Source organism: Pungitius pungitius, chromosome 5 (assembly GCF_949316345.1).
Source record: "Pungitius pungitius chromosome 5, fPunPun2.1, whole genome shotgun sequence".
Classification (NCBI taxonomy): Eukaryota; Metazoa; Chordata; class Actinopteri; order Perciformes; family Gasterosteidae; genus Pungitius; species Pungitius pungitius.
Genome location: NC_084904.1, coordinates 21,045,555 through 21,068,170, shown reverse-complemented (window position 1 = coordinate 21,068,170; position 22,616 = coordinate 21,045,555). Strand labels below are relative to the sequence as shown.

General features: G+C 48.4%; 1 protein-coding gene across 1 annotated transcript in view; it reads left to right on the top strand.

The window, feature by feature from the left end:
* Positions 1 to 21,733, top strand: part of ksr2 (kinase suppressor of ras 2) — a 59,474-nt gene extending 37,741 nt beyond the window's left edge. Inside the window, 16 exon segments of the mRNA XM_062562530.1 lie at positions 6,367 to 6,436; positions 7,494 to 7,577; positions 7,801 to 7,886; positions 8,241 to 8,261; positions 8,418 to 8,527; positions 9,683 to 9,851; positions 10,274 to 10,315; positions 11,077 to 11,126; positions 11,128 to 11,154; positions 13,481 to 13,522; positions 14,767 to 15,128; positions 16,640 to 16,736; positions 16,828 to 16,961; positions 17,541 to 17,675; positions 18,495 to 18,624; positions 18,858 to 21,733. Of these exon segments, the coding sequence (XP_062418514.1) occupies positions 6,367 to 6,436; positions 7,494 to 7,577; positions 7,801 to 7,886; positions 8,241 to 8,261; positions 8,418 to 8,527; positions 9,683 to 9,851; positions 10,274 to 10,315; positions 11,077 to 11,126; positions 11,128 to 11,154; positions 13,481 to 13,522; positions 14,767 to 15,128; positions 16,640 to 16,736; positions 16,828 to 16,961; positions 17,541 to 17,675; positions 18,495 to 18,624; positions 18,858 to 19,004 (1,706 nt within the window). The 3' untranslated portion in view covers positions 19,005 to 21,733.
* The last annotated feature ends 883 nt before the right edge of the window (positions 21,734 to 22,616 follow it).

Genomic DNA, 22,616 nt, shown 5'->3' with positions numbered 1-22,616 from the left:
TCTCTCTCTCTCTCTCTCTCTCTCTCTCTCTCCGGGCCTTCGTGGCATGAGAGTTTCATGAGGATTTTAAACGCCTTTAATATACCACGTATTCAAATCCATTTTGGGGGGGCTGCATATTTTAGTTCCCGGGCAACACCTCGTGTGCGAGGCGACACTCTGCCCTCGTCGGCTGGATTGACTCAAAAAAAGTCCACCGAGCGCCACTCAGGTGGATTTTTTTTTTTTTTAACCGAACGCGGTCTGGGGTCACTTTCTAGTATCGGTCTTCTGCCCCAACACATGATCACTGACGCTTAATCGCTGTCAGGAGCATCATTCCTTTGTTGAGAATCCACCCTGGGCCCAAATGAATAATCAGGATGTGCGTAATGACCGGAGGTGGCGTGTCGCTGCACATCGGCGGGGGCCTAATCGGGGGGGGGGGGGTGGGATGCATTATGGGAATACGGCGGAAGCCGCGAGGCGGCCCGAGGAGGAGCAGAGGCCCAGTCGAGGGAGGGAGGGAGGGAGTGATGGATGTTCATTGTTTTTTTTTTGGGGGGGGGGGGGGTCATGGGCGGCCGCGTAGTTGTCGGTTAGAGGCATGACGAGGAATAAACACGCGCCGGACGCGTGGGACGTCCCCCCCCGCGCTGATGTGTGTGTGTGTGTTTGAGTAGTGGCAGGTAGGTCAAAGGTCAGGCGCCATGCACGGACTACGCGTGAGGCCGTTGGAGGCGAGCGCAGATGGAGGAAAAACGACGTTCAGGGCAGCTGCTCGTCTGCATCTCGCAGGACGTGCGGATCGATCTGCCCGGGCTCTTCTCTTCACATCGGACTTTGCACCGAGACAGTCGGAGAGACACGCTTTAATTAACACCTTTTTCCCGAAAGCCGCCTTAATTACTGACTCCCGATGTTTAACTTGAATGAATTCGCTGTCTTTCGGGTTTTCTCCGCTGACAGAGAGATGCAGCTGCAGCCCGCCTTCCACCCCTTTTTCTAACCAACATACAGCGCCAGTTTGCTGCGGCACGTGTTCCTCTCATCTTTTTACAAAGTACTGTTAATACTGTTTTCATAGGCTTCTCACAGGAACAAAAGAGAATCTGAATCGGAACCAGCTTTAACTTCAACAACACTATCTTCTCCATTTTTAAATAAAGAAACTGTATGAATTCAGTACAAAAATGTCTTAATTCCACCAACAAGTGGTATTAAATGATATGGTTTTATTCAGGAATAATATACTGCGAGTTGAATAATAATCCCCGGTGTGGTTTTATCATTTTATAACACATAACACGTTCTTTTCGTCGCTCTTTCGTCACCTCGCGACAAACTCCTTGTGCTCGCCGCGTCGCAACAAAACATACACAACACAACGTACACAACATAGAATTAAACAATAGAATGCATGACCTCTGACCCGGCCTACCTATAAGATCTATTTTTCACATGCTTTTGATCGTTTTCAGGCCCCAAAAGCGAAAAGAGACCAAAAAGGAAGCACTTCTTTGTTTATTTTACTGCATTTACAATATATAATATATATAATAATAGAAAAATGTTTGGGAGAAGCAACGCGATGCAAACTTCTGGGAAAAAAAAACGTCCTCCCTGCAGAACTCTATCGGCCCTCACAGAACGCTTTGCAGATGCGTCACAGATCTCCATAGCAACCCAGTGTGGCACCACAATGGAGGTCCCTTTGGGAGATGACAAACACACAGTGGCTACAAATGCCGGCTAAATTGATCCCAGGGTGAGGCAAAAGAGATGACCGAGCTGTAGGATTGAGGTTGAGTGGATTCATTAAAGACTTTATCGTTTTTATTTTATTTATTTGAATGCAAACGAGACGGATGTTGACATCTTAAATCAGTTTGTGACACAAATAGAAAAGCTAAAACCCTTTTTGTTTGGTCTTTTGAAACGCTGCGTTTTTGTAATGTCTTGTAATATCTCCCGTAAACACAGTGTCAAAAGTAACAAAGTCAACTTTGAAAAGTAACGACACAGCGCATTTGTGTTTTTGCCAAAGCTACGAGCTTGTCTGGGAATCTGCTTTGTCCGAGGACCTTTGGACCCCCCCCCACCCCCCTGCGTTGGCCTGCAGATCGGCCTCACCCACAAAAACCTGCTGTCACTTGGGCTGCGAGCCACTTGACTGCTCCAACCTCGAGGAAGTCACTACGGAGCCGACAAAGAGGCCTCCCGGCATCATCTGTTCTCCCCCCCCCCCCTCCCTCGGCTTCACTGCCGCAACCAGACAGCCGGCCTTAAAAGATGCTGCCGAGCTCATTGCAGGCATCTTGTGTGTGTGTGTGTGTGTGTGTGCGCGCCCCCGTGGTCGTCAAAGATGGCAGCGCGGTATCCTGCAAAAAAAAAAAGGGCTACTCGGCGTGTAGCTGTTGCCATGGCAACTGAGCAACCTGGCTTTGTCTCTCGTCTCATCTCTCGCATTCAGACAGAAAGAGAAAAAAAAAAAAAAGCGAGTCTATTTGCGCCCCTCTCTTGGATCCTTTCTTTTCCCGCGAACAAATACTTGTTCCGTTGTGCACTTTGACCTCGTGGAAAAGTCTCCTCGGAGCCACAGCCTGTCAAACAGAGCTCCTTTTTAACACTGCTGTGCTATAATGCAGCACATTGTGCAGCGGACGCCCACTCCCTTCATACCGTGCTGCTCACTTCTTCTTCTTCTTCTGCTGCTGCTGCTGCTGCTCTGCACGGTGAGCCGCTGATTGCGTAACACGCAACAGTCGCATTCCGGTCGAAGCGGGCTTCGGCTTTTTCGCCGCCGCGGTGCGTTCGAGTGCTGAGGATTTTTCCTTCCCGAACCCAATGATTATTCCTCCTGATGATGGCATTGCAGTCATGGAGGCTACCGGAGTTCTGACGCGTGTTGCATTCAATCCGTGGATTTGCCTTTCGCCCCTTGAGCTGCAGCACCTTGATGATTCTGAAATTGTACTTTTACTTTAAGTTTGAACGATTGCTGGAATAGAAAAGAGTCAATCGCTCTAATGTCAAATAAACTTTGGCTTTTAATGTTGTCTCTTTATCTATTTTACACAGACAGAAACCTACCTTCCAGCTTTTTGTGTAGTTACAATTCTCTCTTTAACCCCCCCCGCCCCTCCCCCCTCCCACACACACACACACACACACACGAAGACACGCACGCGCACACATACTTATTCAACCCCTCGGTCCGCTGTGTGTCATGCGAGTGGAGGAGGGGGAAGGAGGGGCTTTGCTTAATTAGGCCCAGGCCACTGAGGGAAGATGGAGGAGGACACTGTTGTCTGGCGCCTCGGGGGCTTCCCAGCTCCTGCAGGCTCATCTGTCTCAAACACACACACACACACACATGCAAACATAAACTTAGGAACTAGATACCCCAGTTTGCCCTGGTAGTTTAAGGTCATGCGTTGTTTATGTATGTTGACATTGGTGCCCCTGTGTGTGTGGGCTTGTGTACTTAATTGACCTTTTGGCCCTGCAAAGATAACAATACAAATTTAAACTGGTAGAGTCACGCTTCATGTTTGCTGGAGATGTTGCGGCGTTTTTTTTTAGTGTTTGGTAAAATTAGAGCGTTGAGATTTATTTATGGATCTAAATTATACACATCCAGCACGATCCCAAAACATGAAAGTTGCACTCCGGTCGTGGTTGATTTAAAAAAAAAAAAAACATCTGATTTGAACGGTGTGTGTCACAACAACACAACAACACTACTTTGTCACAAATGAAACACTTAGTTCTGTATCCGTGCAACCAGGCGCTCCCGTTGTTTCGGTAAAAAAAAAAAAAAAAAAAAAAAAAAAAACGTCAGTCAAAAATAATTGCAAACCTCCACCAGGTCGCCGCATGCTGCGCAGTGCGCATGCCCCGAGAACTTTTCCTACACTGCGGAAAAAACGCAATCGGCGGAGAGTTGTTTACCTGGCTGAGCGCTCGCAGTCGCCTGCGGCGCTTCATCTAACATCTCTCTCTCCTCCTGCTCCTCCTCCTCCTCCTCCTTCTTCCATTTTCACCGCTCGCAAGCGTTCAACATGCCGACGTGACAATTGCCTTGTTTTTTTTTTTTTCTTCACATGAATGTCCCGTGAACGCTTCACAATTAAATCCAATCAGATGTTGGGTCATGTCGTCGACTTCGAGGCGAAGCAGCAGGAGCAGGCGAGCAGCTTAAGAAGCTCTCAAAGGGAGCAAACTGCACTGTGCACGTCGACTTTAAAGGATGGTCATGAAGCACATCAAATCACATTAAAACCTCATTGTCTTAAAACTAAAACAAAACACAGGTAAACCAGATTAATATCTTAATTCAATTGTGTTCATCATTTTACTTCTAAATAAACCCGGAGGCTACTCGCCCTGTAAAGAAACTACACTCCCCAGTTTCTCTGGAATGTATATTTAAAGGAAGTTTTATGTGTTGTCACATGAGCACGACACCGGTGGATTTTAACCAAAAACAAACAGCTGTGGAACAAAATACGATCTGAAAGCAGAACAAACAGTAGAAATGGTCAGTAAGTCTGGTGTTGGTGCATTGAGCTACGATGGGCCCACTATCAGGAACAAACTGGCGGATTTAAGATGTACCACAAGCGGGTCGTGAACTTAAGACCTTCCAGTTCTCTTCCAGGTCTCTCGGTCTCTGTCTCTCAGGGCCGTTTCGGATCAGCATCCTTTTTTTTTCCTGTTCCCATTGCGAATACATTTGACTTGACTTAAATACCACAACAACAAACAAAGAGCTACACAAAATCTACTCGTTTTACTTGTAAATGAGCTCAGAGGCAGCTTGAAACCACAGAAGACACAAATCCAGACCGTCATCATCAACATCATCATCATCGCATTAAAACAAAACACAACATCGCAGGGTTTTCTCTCATTTCTGCAGCATACAATGGTTTTTTTCCGATCTCCCCCCCCTCCCCCCGCGTGTGTCTTCGGCGGATGGCGGGGTCATCACAGACAACGACGTCAACAGCACGCGCGCGCATGAGCGATGACGCGCATGGCCCGGGCCCGGCGCCGCCGCCGGGGGGGGCGGGGGCCCGGTCACCCGCCAGTCGCCAACGAGCAGCCGATGATGTCAGTTTCCCCTCTTCATCGAGTTACCGGCTTGATTGAGGGTAATTGAGCGATGCATCGGCGTGCGGAGGGAAGACAGCGGAGCTCTGGAGAGGCCTGCAGAGGGAAGGGGGGGTGGAGGAGGGGGGGGGGGGCATTAAGTGTTTCGGGGAACCCAGAGATGCTACACGCCAACGACTCGCCGCCTCGTGGCCAATTAGCCGGACTGATTGAGTCCTTTCCCTCTGATTTTTTTTTTTTCTTTTTTTCTCTTAAGTAAAGTGAGGGGTCTTGAGGTGGTGCTTTGCAAGTCTCATGTGAGACCAAAGCTCGGGCTGATGCTTCTTAAGGGGCCAATCGTTGACACGTCCTTAAGGTCGGAGATGATCAATTCTTTTGGGCGGCACATTTTCAGCTAAAAAAAAAAAAACCCAACAGTAATCTCCGGGTCCTCTCGGGTCTGATTGTTCCTCTCATGAGGAGACAGATCTCACGCCTCGGCCCACATTTCCATCTCAGAGCATTAGAACTTTTAGGCCTTTGTTTTTTTGGGTTTTTCTCTCTTTTATCCTCGCAATTTACCAATTTAATGTATTGTCTATTGCCTCCAGCTATTCACCTCTTCTTCACATTCATTTCCAAACAAAAACCTCATGAATAACTCTACATAAAAGGTAGACAGAAAACGACTCCATTTGGACATTTGTGTTGGTGTGTTTGCTTCTGAATATTGCCGAGTACATAGTTACCCTGTTTGCATAAAACCTGTTTATTCTTAGAATAAGAAGCTGACTACCTAACTCGGCACAAGTCGACCAATTGGTCATCTGTGATTAGCTTCATTAGCCGCCTTAACAAACGTAACCTTTTGCATGTATCAAAATAAACCGCTGCGCGTTGTCTCATGTCGAGCGCTGGCGCATAAAAACCTCCTTTTGTTGACCCGTTGCCGGCACTACTGCACCGAGCCCAAAAAAAAGGGCTTTTACTGGTGGAGACATTTTGGAGCGAGAGACCCTCACGAAAAGGAATGCAGGCGGCGGCCATTCGAGACATCAGCAGCACGCAGGCCCGTCTTTGTTTATTGACTGTAAACAGCTGGGTTGTGTGTCGGTCTGGGTCGTGTGTGTCTGTCCACCTGGACAAATAGCAAAAACAGCTCAGTCCCCCCCGGTGGGGAAATGCAGTGCGTCCTCAATCAGACGTTGAGTCCACTGTGAAAGACATTCCGTCCAGTGTTAGCAGGCTAAAAGGAACAGAGGTAACGACCCCCTGTCTCTTCCTCTGCAGACACTCTCTCAGTGCCTCGCTGGTCCCCACAGATTCCCCGCAGAGATCTGGGAAACTCGATAAAACACAGGTAAGCAGAGCGTGGGGGGGGCGGGGGGGGGGAAGTTTCCCTTTGTGCAATTAAAACAAGAAATATACCAAAAAAAGGGGGGCCTCATTTAATCCCTCGTCTTCGTCGTCCCGCCTCCTTTTTTCTTTCTTCCCCCTCACCCGGCTTGACTCCAAGCGGCAGGGATCTGAAAAAAAAAGGCGAATCAATAGAAGGTATCGGTTGTGGGATCCTAGCAACGTGCGGGACGGGGGGCGGGGGGGGGCGCTGAGCCCGGCAGGAAGTCACAGAGGTGGAAAGAGAGAAGCTTTAATGCTTTTTAAGGAGAAAAACGCCATTATTCCGTCCCCTCGACGTGCCAATTTATTCCATCTGACGCGTTCCGACCCGCTACGATAAGTGCGTTCGCCCCCCCCCCCCCCCCCCCCCCCGCTTGGCTTTCGGTGGCCTCCGCTGTGATGAAAGGACTTCTTCCCCCCCCCCCCGCCCGCCGTGCAGAATCTGCCGGTAATTTAGCCGATTTTGACAGCAGAATCCATAAATCCGTCAGGGGCTTTGATTGAGTTTTCGCCTCTCAATTTGGGGGCCAAACGAGGGCCTGATGAAGAGATTCTGCCTTCTGTCAAACCGCATTAGTCTCCCGCCATTAGCCGGGCGCCGCGGCGGTGTGTGTGTGTGTGTGTGTGTGTGTGGGGGGGGGGGGGGGGTGTAACGCAGCCTCCGTGTGAGGGAGCGACTGAGTTCGAGCGCGTCGGGAGCCCCCATCACTCCAGACTCATTGTTGCGTTGATGTTTAACCCCCATATGCCCCCCTCCCCCCCCCCCATTCCTCCTCTCCTGGTCGAAGGAGATTAGGACCGTTAAACGCTGAAGTAGCTTCTTCAGGCGTCTGTTATCAAAGGTCAGGCAATGTGGAGCCCCCCCCCAAAAAAAGAAACCAAACGAGCGAATGTTACGAAATGCAAAAGGTCAGAAGCCGTGTTTTTTTCCTCCTGCCGGTGATCTGCAGCTCATGTGTGTCTCACAGATGTGCGACAGGCTGAAAGCGATGTCTCACTCTCACTCTTCTGCCCTGCAGGTTCTCCACAAAGTATTGGATGTCCCAGACCTGCATCGTGTGTGGGAAGGGAATGTTGTTTGGACTGAAATGTAAAAACTGCAAGTAAGACACATCGTTAGCGACTTGTGTGTCTGATTTGTCCTTTTTTTTTTTTTTTTTTTTTTTAATTGTTCTTAGATGTCGTACACGTGAATTTAGCAATTAGCGTCTCTTGTCTGTTTTCCTGCTGCCCACTTTGCACGAGTCACGTTCGCTGTGCTAATCAATCGAAACCATGGCAACGGAACAAACCCTTAATCAAACGGTGTCCTTTGTTGGCGCTCAGGCTGAAGTGCCACAACAAATGCACCAAAGAAGCCCCGCCTTGCCATTTGTTGATCATACAGCGAGGCGGACGAGAATCCTTCAAAGGTATTTTTTTATGCATTTTCAAAGTTGTAATAATTGAATGGTGGAAAGATTCTTTTCAGTCTCACGAGGAGTTTGATAAAGGTTTGAATGGTTCATAAATCAGTTTGTTCAGAAGGAAAGTGAATTTTCAGTTAACATAAACATAAAAACGCTATACATTTGGTACGCGAGGAACTATTTTTTCTTTTTCAGCTGATTATTTGAAAGGTTTAAACAGATAGAAGGTCACCTGATTAATTAAGACACGACAGCACCGAATCTGCTCTGCTAGTCTATTAAAAAAAAAAAAATCCGAATTGACTTTTTAATTTGTCCTCTCTCTGCCTTTTATCTCCCTTTCTCCCCTCAAATAAGATCAACAAGGAACAACTCAAGGTACTTTACACCAGTTAGACGTCTTCGTCAATGACTCCCTCTGCTTAAGGGGCATTTTTTTTTTCCCGTCCGTATGCGATTGTAAACGGACGGTTGTGTGTTTTCTTCCCGCGTCGTCATTGTGCTTTTTTTTTTTTTTTTTTTTTATCCCTGCAGTAGCTCGCCTGGTGCGGACCGAATCGGTGCCGTGCGACATCAACAACCCGCTCAGGTACTCGGACCTTCACATCAGTCAGACGCTCCCCAAAACCAACAAGATCAGCAAGGTCAGTGCACGGATCAAACCGCCTTTATTGCAATCTGTGCGCAACCTGCGCCTGCATATCACATTTCTTTCTATTTTTGGAGGGGGGGTGGGGGGTGGGCGGGGGCTGTAAAACGTCTGTGAGTCATCATCACGTCTTTCTCGGGGGAATCATGAAACCGCTCTAAAATATCTCGGGCAATATTGATGTGTACACAGACGGATTTGTTTTCATACAAGGGATATATCTTGCCGCCACCATACCTAACAATTTCTCATTTCCGGAGGAAAACAGGTGTGTGTGAGTGTGTGTGTGTGCGCGTGTGTGTGTGTGTGTGTGTGTGTGAGAGAGAAAGCCGGATCATGTAAACAATACCTTTTGTACAGAAAACAGACGTTACTGGGTTTCTGAACGGCGTTTGCTGAACGCTCAAAAATACATTTCGTACTTTCAGAGAAGCTTAATTCTACCTGGTTTAATGTTTAATGTTCTTTTGTGCTCTACCACTTTGGAGGCTTTTGTTTTGACATCGTCAAGGAGAAAAAGGACACTGGGGCCTTTCGAAAAACTTTGCCGATTCGGGGGCCGAACGCCTCTGCTCTCACGTCTACGGAGAGGAGTCACCAGCAGCTAATTGGACGTTAGGTTTTGAGTTTATTCTGGGCCTGTCAGTGCTCAACATCAAAGGCGGAGATGGCAAATTGCAGCTTGACGAGAGAAGGACTTTTTTTTTTTTTTATACGCTCTCACAGATTTGAAGAAAATTAATTAGCAACGGGTCACAGTGAGATCAGATCGGTTGACGTGAACGTCTTTAAAAGGCAACGTCAGCTAATTGCAACGCGACGAGGGAGCATGAAAAGCAGCTTTTTCCTGTTACACAACCGTCTTCCCGGATGTTGGAGGGAGGTTTTTTTTTTTTTTTTTTTTGTCCTTTGCAAAATGAACATAAACTGTCAAAAAAAGAGTAAAGGCGGCGTATTGCTCATTGTGATGGATCACCTCCGTCGGGGCTGCTTTCACGTCCCTGCAAGTTGATTCTCACATTGTGCTGAAAATAAATGAAAACCAAAGTTCTGCCTGGAAGGTTGGAAATCAATCCAGAAACGTCGTGTTTCCGAGAGAGTAAAGTGGAGTTACAAAAGTTGTAAGTCAAAGCTTTTTTCCCCCCCCCAGGATCACATCCCCGCCCCGTACCAACCGGACTCCAGCAGCAACCCGTCCTCCACCACCTCCTCCACCCCGTCCTCGCCGGCTCCTCCTCTGCCCAGCAGCGCCACGCCCCCCTCGCCCCTGCACCCCTCCCCGCAGTCGGCGCGGCAACAGAAACAGTTCAACCTGACAGGTACCAGAACGTAGGGTATCAACGCAGCTCGGAGAATCCTCCAAAATAAACTGTTTTGAATTAAAGATTTTCATCTTAGTATCAAAGATAAGTCACATGTGGCATATATTTTGCCAACGGCAAGTATGTATAACTAATTATAAATTATTTTTAATTTTTTTTTAGTATTTCTGAGCAGCCAAATTTATTATGAAAATAATAATTCATTAGTTTCTCCCGGCTCAGAGGGAGAGAACATTGTAAAAGACCGATGATTATTGATTATTATTAGAAAAATAACTTTGAATTTGCTAAAAACAAATGTGCGATCACCGAATTAACAAACAAACTGCGTCCGATTGTCATCTCGCCGCGACTCCAGACCAAAAAAAAAAAAAAAAAAACCTCCCCCCCCCCCAACCCCAGTTTGTTTCTCTCCGCAGCCTCCAGTTACTTCAAATACAAACAGCAGTTCATCTTTCCTGGTAAGTACTCCATAATTGATCATTACCGCTGCGAATAAGGCCCCCGTCAACCAGCTCAACACACGTGTTGGAGGAGCAGGGCTCTTTTGATGATGTCGGCCCCCCCCCCCCCCCCCCCCCATCTCCGCCCACCCACGGGCCCGTCTCCTTCGGGGGGGGGGGGGGGGGGGGCCTCCTAACGATGAGTCTGCGGCACCGAACCTCCCCGCTGGCACGGCGCCGCTCTCATCGGGGGGAGGCTGAAGCGACCCCCGGAGTGGTCACGTGACCGCAGGCGCGCACACGTAGACCAGAAATGCTGTGGGGGGGGGGGGGGGGGGGGGCAATTACAGCGTGCAGTAAAGATGCGTTGGTTCATTGTCGTTACAGATGGGCTCATTTTCGGTGTCATGTGGGGGCTCGAGCGTTTTTTTTGGGGGGGGGTAGAAAGTAGGACACAGATTCACACCACTGGCCAATTAGGAGCCTCCAATCAAATCCACGCAAACACCCGAAAACCAAAGCGCACCATGTCGAGAAATGCATTGAACGTGATGTTTCCACAGAGAGGAGGACGTGAGATCTGGTCGACAGAAACACATCGAACACATTATTACTAATTGGTAAATTTAATGCCTGCAAAATGTTGCATTTCCGGAGAAATTAGTGCTTATATGTGCCAACTTGACCGTTCCAATAGAAATGGAGAGCTCATACCAAACTTGAACAGTTTTGATGTTTTGTGATTTTTTTTTTTTTAAATTTTTTTTTTCCTCCCTCAGATGTTGCTCCAGAGGCTCCTCCGAGCCGAGCGCCGCAGGTCATCCTGCACCCCGGTCCTCTCTGAACCAGGTGAGCAAGTCATTCAATAAACCCCCCCCCACCCCACCCCCCACGTTCTCCCAATCGGAGGCATCCGGAGAGTTCTCCCTCTCTCTCTCTCTCTCTCTCTCTCCCTCCGTCATCTTCCCCTTCGTGGACACACGCTCGCCTCGTCCCCTTCGCTCCGTGGCCGCTGGTCAGATGGAGGGGGGGGCGGGGGCGTGGGGGCCAAGTCAAACTTATTGGAGCGCGGATATTTGGGTGACAATTTCGAATGCGAGTGCCGACGTGACGAACACTCAGAGGCTAATGTTAGCATGGCCTTCAGTTCACGCTACGCTTGGGATGCCAGCTGGATTTCCACTGGCTCTTTGAGGAAGCCAGTGGACACACAATTAGATCAGGATCTCAATCCATCATGACAAACGGGGCAAGACAACCTTCATCTATAAGCGGATGGCAATACTCATGTTTAAAAAAAAAAAAAAATTGATTTTATCGATAGCAAATCATGTTCTTAAATGGGCGTTGCAGACATCAGGCCTGGTCCTGAAATGGTCTGAGAGCGAGAGAGAGGCTGATTTTAATTATGGCGAAGGACATGGGGCTGTCAGCTCTGAGATGAAAAAAAAAAAAAATCAAAAGCAACATCTGGAAATAATGAGAATCAAAGACATAAAGGACACTAGATCATGTCATGCAAAAAATCCCAGTGGGCTTTAATGTGTGTTGGATGTGTGTTATAAAGGCCGTGATAAGACAAGCATGTTCCACCATTGGAGTGAGAAAATAAAACACTTTTGATGAGTCTCAAATAGCAGCTTTTCATGGTACCGTATGTCCCCTTCATAAGGAAGTCGTTTGTTTTAATATCCTTTGGTACTTTCGGGGATCTATGGAGCGATGCTTTAGCGCCTCAAAAAACGCCAATGAACCGTCGGATCCGGACTCCCGAAACAAAGTCGATAAGCGAGTGTTTAAATCAATTCTCCATGACACGAGGTGATTTTTTGTTGTTGTTGTTGTCAATATGCAATGTGGTTTTCTTCATTTACTTTGTAGCTCTGCAGCCCAGAGGGACCAGAATCTAACAAACGTTTTCATCAAAGGGGCAAAGAATCCATAAAAAAAAACGTCTCCCACACAGATATCGGATAAGTCGCGTGGCCACGAATGCCAGGTTATTGATCAAAGGCAATCATTTCCCGGTGATGAAAGGGTAAGGTGCGGAGGAGTGAAAATGACCTTCGAGGGGAAGATTACGCCGCTGTGAAGCAGCCTTTTTCTTGTTCTTTGTGGGCGACGTACATTTTGGGTTTACAGGTGAATTCACCTGTGGCGAAATTCTTTGAGTAGAAATTCTTCTTAAATAGTAAATAAATAAAGAGACAGTGGCGACTTGTCCCCCGCTAGGATCAGTCAACAAAAGTCCCAGTGTTTCCTTTGGCTTCTCAGGAGTAAGTGGAACATAACCACACAAAGACTTCAAATAACATCATGAACAAATATATTTTTTTTCCAACCGTAGTGTCACCGAGTTTCAGCTCATTACTATTTCTCTAAATGGACAATTTCACCATTTCTCACTCCCTCGGTCCCCGCGGTTTCTCCCGCTGGCCCTTTGGCCGCCGCGAATACATTATCGGCGTTATGAAACGCGCGCTCCTCTTGATTTAATTAAACCCATTGTCCCTCCTTTCCCCGCCACACCTCCGCGTGCTCTCGCAGCGGCAGCTGGCAGGTTTCTCTGGGCCTTAATGGCCTCGCCCCGCGGGGTTAACGAGGGCCCATCTCACCCGGCAGGCGCCCCCTCTCATTAGAGCAGGGATGGAACCGCTGCAAGTGCCCCCGCCTCACCCCCTCCCCAACCCCCCCCACCGGGCGCCGCGGGGACCGCGTCATTTTATACGCCGCCGTCACCTGTAGGCCCCGGGATTGCTTGTGCGATCTGTTTCGTGTACCAGAGAAAGGCCGTGGGAGGTCGGGAGAGGGAGGATGAGGCGGCGGCGAGGGGGGAGGGGGGGGGGGGCGTGGGCAGACGCGTACACGCCGGGGTCAGAAATGAATAGGGCCTCAAGTCGCAAAGGCAATTTTCAAAGCTCACGCCGTAAAATAACTGTGTGAACTTCGGCCCAAAAGTGCCGTCAGTAAACGGGACCCCCCCCCCCCCCCCCCCCTTTGTTCCTTCTGTATCCGCTATGTGTTTCATTTCTTTTGGGCTTTTGCCGCCTTTTGCACCACTTTTGCAGAATAAAAGTCTGCATGTAACTCTTTCCAGTTCAATCTTCACCTTTAAGCGTCCTGCTCCATTTACGCTGTCTGTCTAATGGCTTCATCTCGCTTCTTCTTGGTTCCAGGAGCGAGGCGAACCCTTTCCTTCAAATCGAAGTGGAGCCTACATCCGATGTGAGTTCCTTTCCCTCCGGTCCTCGAGTGTGTGACCCCTGTGACGCGTGGATGTAAACGTGCATTCTGCTGCCTCCTCTCGCCGTACTGGAGCGAAATTGCTTGTGATTGCAAAAATGAAGACAAATTACTGTCTGTCGCCCATCTTTACATAATTTGCCTCAGCCGCCTGAGGAGCCTCTGGGTAAAAAAAAATAAAATAAAAGTCGCAGTGGCAACAAGAAGGAAGAGACGTCTTTGCATTAACGATGATGAATCTTGAGAAAATATGATGCAGATTGCCTTGAATAATATTCCGGCGGACATCTTTGAATAGGTAATTTTCTCTCCAGCTATAAAATCAAATCAGAATAAATAAGTCAGTCAGTTTTTCCCCGTGGCTGTTTTCCCCAATCTATAACTCTATTTTTTATTTATCGGTAATGGCCTCAACCGCCATCAGTATTTCAAAAGCGCACAACTTGACAAAAATGATTTTTTATTTTAATAGAGGCCGCATGAAAGTACGAGGAGCTTCTTTAATTTATGTGAAAATGGAGGATTTAAACAGCCACGAGGGGGCCAGAACGGAACGGCTCCAGGCCCAGACGGGGTGTCGGCCTCCTGCCTGAAAGTCTGTGCAGACCAGCTGACCCCCCGCCCCCCCGCCCCCCCCAAGCACTCCACCCAAGGAATCCTCTGTCACGGGATTACAGGTGGGCCTGACCTCACCTGTCAGTGCATCGCCAACCTCCTGACAGACAGGACGCAGCAGGTGAGGCTGACGGGGGGGTGGAAATCTCCACCAGCATCCGCCCTATCAGCACCGGCTGCTCCCCAGTGTGCCCCCCCCCCCCCCCCCCCTCCCACTCACTGCTCTTCTCCCTCGACGCCGACAGCGGCACCTCAGAGGGGACTCGTCGGCCTCATCGGGGACGCCGATGAGGCCACGTACAGACGGGACGTTGACCAGCTGGTCCTCGGGAGGGAGGGGGGAGAAGGGAGGGGGGGGGGGGAAACAACTGCAGGCAAAAGTGGAGCCAAAATAATAACAATTCAAATGAACCAGTAATTCTCGTGTAGACACCTTCAGGCACCTAGCAGATAAACAACCATGTATGTTTATGTTTAACAACGCTAAATGCTTATTGGTCAGAATGGAAGCGTTTTGACAGCTCGGTAGAATACTTCACGTTGGATGAGAGCACCGTGACCAACAAGCCAAAACGGGCCTTGGACTCTCTACCCCCCCCCCCCCCCCCCAGAACGAGGAGTGCAACGACGAGGACTCCGGCGACGAGTTCGAGGAGATGAACCTGTCGCTCCTGTCGGCCCGGAACTTCCCGCGCAAGGCCAGCCAGACCAGCATCTTCCTGCAGGAGTGGGACATCCCCATCGAGCAGCTGGAGATCGGCGAGATGATCGGCAAGGGCCGCTTCGGCAAGGTGTTCCACGGGCGCTGGCACGGCGAGGTGGCCATCCGCCTGATCGACATCGAGCGCGACAACGAGGACCAGCTGAAGGCCTTCAAGCGCGAGGTGATGGCCTACCGCAACACGCGCCACGAGAACGTGGTGCTGTTCATGGGGGCCTGCATGAGCCCGCCGCACCTGGCCATCATCACCAGGTGAGGGCGGACGCCGCGTGGCGTGATGAGGGGGGGGGGGGGGAAACGCCGCTGTTTTTTTGTGGTTTCACTGCCAGCCAACTCTTTAAATTTCCCAAGTACGTACTTCAGAGGGAGAACTGAGGTATACAGCAGCGATTTGTTCCAATATCACAAACATAGTTGTGGATGATTGGGTTTACTTTGATTATTGGTTTTTATTTGGAAGGACCGTACTATTTATCGAAATGATTGAAGTCCACTTAATACTTTTACAGTGCGAAATGAGCAAATGTTTCCACATTGGTGTTTTCCAATTGAGAGAATTCCTTACATTGCGTCCTCCATCCTGCCGACAACAGAAAGTTTTCATTTTAGACGACCCCCCCCCCCTCCCCTCCCCCGCCCCCCCATGAGGGTGTTAGGGTTAGAACAGGAAGTCTCTCACATTGTACAACTTTAATTATTTCGCACATTAATGTTCCCGGGTTTTGGTGAGGTTTGTAACAAAGGAGACAGGGTTTGTGTTATTGGGACATCACAAGGAAAAGCTCGAGTTTAATTAATAATGTTCAAAAGGAAATGTTCCCCACTCCCTCGCTGTCGTCCACACAAAAAAAAAGAAGAAAAATAACCATTTTACCCCTTTTGTTTCTCTTGCAAAATGCTTTTTGTTCTCCACTAAGAGGAGAGAGACAATCGGACTGACTTCCATCACGTTCCCCGCGGTTGTAAATATTGAAATAAGCAGCCGACCGATTGGGATCGGGGACCGGGGACCGTTTTATTGCAGCGGCGCGGACAGACGAGCCGGCTGCTCCTCGGAGATCCTGATTGGCCAAAGTGATAGAAAATGACCTGCGAACAGGTGGCTTCTCTTCTGCTGTTTACACCATGGAGGGAAGAAAAAAAAACAAAAAGCAGCCTGGAGGGCAAAGTGAAAAGTGTCAAATTACATTTGGTTTATTGAGTAAGAGGTTGTTGTTTTTTTGGTTGGGTTAGTAAAAGCATAAATATTGATCTTTTCATTTGTCACAAGTGGCGTTGGATCGATGTGTGCCGAGCGAACGCAGCGCGAGGTCATCGCTGATGTCAGGGCCGTTAAAATAAAGGTTCCATCCCATCGTCACGAGGTTTCAGCGCCGCGGCCTCTGTGTCATTAAAGCGTTGGGGGAGGCTGTGGAGCCGCCTCTGGGACGGCATAGTATGACACTGCGCCCCCCCTCCCCCACCTTCCCTTAGGTTTAAGGACTGCGGTCCTGTTTTGTGTGTCTCTTTCATTATGGACTATGTAACAAAGGGGGCTTTTTCCTTCTTCCTCCTCTGAGCCGGCAGCGATGCCTCGATGAAGTGCATTGTTCATTTCAGGGAAAAACGGGGGGGGGGGGTGGGGGGCACTGTAATGTGAAAATGGCATCGCATTAATCTTCGGCACCTGAAAATTCTGTGTTTTTTCTTTCTTAAGTCAATGGAATGTGTTCCACGAGTCAAAGCCGTGACCTGAAGTCGTGTCTTTGTCCCCCCCCCCTCAGCCTGTGCAAAGGGAGGACCCTTTATTCCGTGGTGCGGGACGCCAAGGTTGTCCTGGACGTCAACAAGACCAGGCAGATCGCACAAGAGATGGTCAAGGTAAGCCCCCCCCCCCGTTCCCCCCACCTCGCCGCAGCGCGCCCCTGCTGCAGGAGACTCACCCCTGTGTCCGTCTGTCCGCCCCCCCCAGGGGATGGGCTACCTGCACGCTAAGGGGATTTTACACAAAGACATGAAGTCCAAGAACGTGTTTTACGACAACGGCAAAATCGTCATCACCGACTTCGGACTCTTCACCATCTCCGGGGTTCTGCAGGCCGGCAGGTGAGTCGCGGTTGAGGCATTTTAGACATTAATTGTTTCGACACACCCATCCATCTCAAAGTGTATAATAATGTGTGAAATATTGAGTCTGGGCTGCAACACGTTGAAAGTTTCAACCGAATACAATATCATCAGATTGACGTTTTTATGAAAAAAGGCCTCCATCTCTAGGAGCTTTTTTACATCGGTTGGCTACAAAGAATCTGGAGAAGATGTTGTGTGGTGGAGCTAAAATGATGCACATGTCATGGCCCGCTTATTATTTTTGGAATATATCTAATATACGTTTAATAGCTTTATTAAAAGTTGAAAAATCCGCCCGCTAATTAAAGTGTTGTAGAGTCGTTTTTCCCTGGCGGCATCGCTATGACAACACGACCCCTGGAGGTCAACGCAGCGCTGGGCGCCACGTCCAACGGTTGGAAATAAATAATAGGCTAGTTAATGGTGAAGCGCTTTGCTAATTCCCCATAATTTTGGACTAATAAACATCCTCTCGGGGGGGGGGGGGGGGGTCCGGAGAGTCTCAGTAGAACCCAGAAAGCTTCCTTTCTGAATGTCTGACCCCCCCGCCTGCAGCCGGCGGGAGGACAAGCTGAGGATCCCCAACGGCTGGCTGTGTCACCTGGCGCCGGAGATCATCCAGCACCTGTCTCCGGACACCGAGGAGGACAAGCTCCCCTTCTCCAAGCAGTCCGACGTCTTTGCGTTCGGGTAGGTGCCCCGTCTCCCTGCCCCCCCCCCACCCCCTCCCGACCCGACTCCCCCCGTCCTCGGAGGGTTTGTGTGAATTCATTAAATAGTCGACTGCTTTCTGCCGAGCGGCGTCCTCAAAACTGCACACTTCCTTTTTGGTAAAGGGGGGGGGGGGGGGGGGGGCTCTCGTTAACGTGTCTCTCTAAGATCTCATTATAGATTTACAAAGACGTCCATAACGTGGACATTCCTGGTCGTCTCAATGACTTTACTCCGGTTATTGTCACAGTTTAGAGATCCGACTTCTGCCTCATTTAATGAGAGAAGGATTTAAAATGTAAAAAACTTAATTGCTTAAATGATATCTGATTTGGACAGAGAACCCGACTTATGCCTGAAACAGTGAAGCCCCCCCCCCCCCCCCCCCCCCGGTGACACGTATCTGTACACGAATCCTTGGGATGATGATGGAGATGCGGGAGGTCAAGGGGTACGCAAGTAAGAGGGAGGTGGTTCGTGCTTTTGCCTTGGGGAGGGGCGAGTTACCCAGAGGTGACCCCGAAGGACGTCCTACATATTCATCGACAGCCACCCGTTGTCGTCGTCCCCCCCCCCTCACCCTCTCCCCCCTCTACACCTGGCTAAGAGCTATTTTTATGCTACTCAATCTCGACGTGCCGGAGCAGAGTGGAAGGCGCTCTTTCCGGCACGGGGAGGCCCGGCAGCTAAAGGCCGCGACCCCCCCCCCCCCCCCCTCCAGGAAAAGCGACCCCGAAGCCGCTGACCGCCTCTCCCTCTCTCTCTCTCTCTCTCTCCCCCCCCCCACACTCCTCACAGCACCGTCTGGTACGAGTTACACGCACGCGAGTGGCCTTACAAGAGTCAGCCGGCGGAGGTGATCATATGGCAGATTGGCAGCGGGATGAAGCCCAACCTCTCCCAAACCGGCATGGGGAAGGAGATATCAGTAAGGGCTCTTCTTCGAATCCTCGACCCCCCCCCCCCCCCCCCCACCCCCCTCCCCTCACGAAATCCTCCGCGCTCCGAACACACTGAGCGGATGTTGATTAATGACTTACATACTCTTACATACTGGTGATGTTGGGGTTGGGGGCTAACTGTCACTTCTGGGGGAACGAGGACGTCACTTTGTTGCGTAACTTAAAGCCGTATTTTGGGAAATGCGTGTGTCTCCTCCAGGACATCCTGCTGCTGTGCTGGGCGTACCAGCAGGAGGAGCGGCCCAGCTTCTCCAAGCTGGTCGACTTGCTGGAAAAGTTGCCGAAACGGAATCGTCGCCTTTCCCACCCGGGGCACTTCTGGAAGTCAGCTGAGTATGTCAAATGAGTTTTTTTTTTTTTTTTAGGGACACGGTTGGTTTCTGCAGCTTCACAACGAAAAAAAGGGGGGGAAAATTTAACAAAAAAAAGAAAAATGAGTGAAACCGCCCGCCGCCATAACTCTACAGAAATAACCGACCTTCTTAAAGAATGCACTGAATCCAAAAGCCAGCCCAGTGATGAGTGTACTTAATGGCATGTTGGCTTGTGCGTGCGTGTGTGTGCGTGTGTGTGTGAGTCGAACGCCGAGCTTCCTCACAGCAGGCGGGACTCGTGTTTTCTTTGGTTTCCCTTAAACCAGACTGCATATGTTCCCTCTTATCTTTCCCTATTGACTCCATTTATTTCCTGGATGTTCCTCGCTTGTAACTCTCTGACTGATCACATCATTCTGGACTTTAGAAGAAAAGAAAAAAAAACAAAGTGTCGATTTCTTTTTTTTTTTCTCCTCCATGTCTTGCTTTTGCACATTGTATATTTTCACGGCATTGTCTTTATTTCCATTCCTTATGTCTGTCGACTGTGTATAGACCATTGTGTCTGTCTCTCACGTCTGTACAAAGAGCTTTATTCAAATGTCCTCTTACTGACACGGCACCAGTTGAATGTGAAGAAGCCAGCGGCCCCCTGTTTGTGCGGCCGATAACGTCGCCGTCGCTCTTTTGAATATTGCCTGTGAACATGAGCGAGTGGTTTTTTTTGGGGGGGGGGTCAGACCAGGACTCCCTCCCTCAACCCCCCGGGATGCTGTTCTGTGAAATCGCTGACACTGACATGTACACCGTGAAATGTTGAGGAAGCGGTTACCCTTCAGAAATGCCGTCACTGCGCCCCCCCCCCATTTTACCTGAAATAAATGTAAAGTATTCATTTTAAATGGCTGGAGATTATTACAAAAGAGGCACACTAAATCTAAAGTGATCGTGCAGTTAGTAATTCCAGTATTTTGTTTGATTCAGTCCCTTTGCTAATGGCTCTGGGAAGGATTCGGATGAGGCATAGAGGGAAACTCTGAGATAGAGACAGAGAGAAATAATTCCCCTTCACTTTTGTGCCGTCGATTCGTGGGAATTTGCATTCTCACGAATCACGAAAAAGGACGGAACGCCAATGCGAAAAGACGCCGGACATCTGATGATGGAGTCGATTCCATCGACTGTGTGACCCAGCAACAGAAAGTTGTGAATGAGGCTGAGGGCAAAAACTACTCGGTTTAACATTCAGCTTGAATTCTAAGCTATTGTTGGAGACGAGGAAGAGGGCAAGTCATCGAATTTGCTCATTGATTGATCTAAAGTCCGCCCCCATCGGCCACATTTGTATTGATAATTAGATTCAAACCCGCTCATCTACATACAATTTCAGTTTGTTTTTACAAAAAGACAACGAATGACGATATGCAGAGTAGCACACACACACACACACACACACACACTATGTGCATGTTGTGAATTAGCCGAAGCTGCGTGGTGGTAAAGTGACGCAAACGTTTGTTGCGTCCAGCCCAAAAGACGAGGCCGTGTCACGCAGGGGATGGCGGTTAATAATCCTCCGGCTCTTGGGAAATCAAAAGAAAATTGAATTCAAGGAGGCTGCACTGAACCCTGGTGGCGCGCTGCAGCTCATCTGATCGCGTATTGCTGAAATTCCACTTAAAAAAAAAAAACACACTTTAACTAGGCTTTTTTTTATTTATACTTTTTTTGCATTTCCACCTCATGTCGACAGAGGAGAATGTGTGAGAGGCCGAGAAACATGGACCGGGGAGTAAGACAGTAACTCAAATCTAACCCCTTTAACATTTCTGAAAGGACATATCTGATAACCCCCCCCGCCACAGGCCACTTTTCTACTTCGTACTATACATTGCAGGATATTTCAATCGTGCGTTTTAAGGAAAAAGGGCGAATCTGCACGCGGCTTTAGATTCTTACTGGTTTCCCGCCTCATCGCGTTCACACGCGTGTTGGAGAATGCACACAAACAACCTGCTGCTGTCTTTTGGGAGTCTGTCTGTCTATTTTGGAAATGCTGGGATTCAAATATTGTAAGTGGATCATTTATATTTGTACTGTTTACAACTTTAAAGTGCATGAGAAGGACCATCAGAGATTGATTCTTGTTATGAAAAAAAAAAATCCTTCTACAATATATATATATATATAAAAAAACCGTTATGTGAGCATTTTTCTGATGAACCGTTGTCTATTGAGCAGTTTGATCTAAATACTTTAATGAGGTTTCCCGTCAGGCTTTTCAGCAGCTTTGTTTGATTGTTTCAGGTATTTATGGATCATTTAATAGATAAAACTAGCATTTAAATAAAGAGGAATATAGCTGCGATCTGTGCACCTGCTGACTGGACAACAATCAAAGATTTAACATCCGTGCCAAGTGTACATAACAGATTGTAGACTATGTTTTATCGTCAATATTCCTTGTGGATTTGTGGACTTCTTTATTTTTAATGTACAAATTGTGTTGTGTTTATTTCCGTTGTTTCTGTTTTCTGTTCATTTGAATTTCTTTTCCTCCATTTCCTCCTAATTGCATAAGCATTGATGCTGTGTTGTTTCTTTTCCTTGTATTGTAGACCGTAGCTCCAGAAAGCTTGTATTTCATGATGCCTTATGGTCCATGGCTTAGTGATGAGTAGATTTTGATTCACAGGCTCTTTTATTTGCACTCATCCTTTACAAAGTGTATAACAATAAAAAAAAAGATGTTTTCATTTTGGACGTTTTCCGTTTCTTTTATGTCATCTTTTATCTTGGTCAACATTTATCCATATTTTACTTTTTTTTATTTTTTATTTTTTTAAATACGTCCTTTAAAGAGCAAACGTAGTGTTAATTTGGTGCTGATTATTCTAATTAAGAGTTTAACGTGTACTCATTTCCTCTCTATGAGCTGATACACTCCAAGCTGTGGTCACCACGAGAGAAACCGAACGACACGCGTAGCAGGAAACCCAAAATCCAAGAAAATATTGGTTTTAACCGGTTTACAGACGCCTTTTATTCAAAGTTGACGGGTTCGTCTGTTTCTTCTCTCCTTCCCCGGCTTCCTGTTGCCATGACACCCGCGAGCCGAGGCCGGCTAACCCGAAAGGAGGCAACGTTGGTCCATCTCGTTGAGAGCAGATGATCCCTTTGTAGGAATGTAACTCTGTAAGAGGTGTGTGTGTGTGTGTGTGTGTATATGTGTCGTACAGTGAGTTATTGAGTGCATGAGGCGGGAACATGGACAGATTAGCCGGTAGATGGATACCCGTCTGCACAGTCCTCCTCCTCCTCCTCCTCCTCCCTTTTCCCTCTCTACCTCCACCTGGGAAGTCCGGGCCTCGGCCCCCCCCCCCCCCCCCCAGGCCGTAGATAATCCACACCACCCAATCCCCGGGATCCCGAAGCCCGTCGGAGCGTGAACGAGTTTTCTTACAGGTGTGAAAACTCGACAAGGAACTGGGATTCCAGAACAGAAATTAAATTTACCGACTGGGTTCGTAAAAGGTGATAAAATAGATTTAAGAGGATGGAAAAATGATTTAATGTTGAAAAATAGTAAATAAGTCTATGTTTGTCACTTTTAGTTTTTTTTTCTCTCTCTCTCTCTCAGTTAT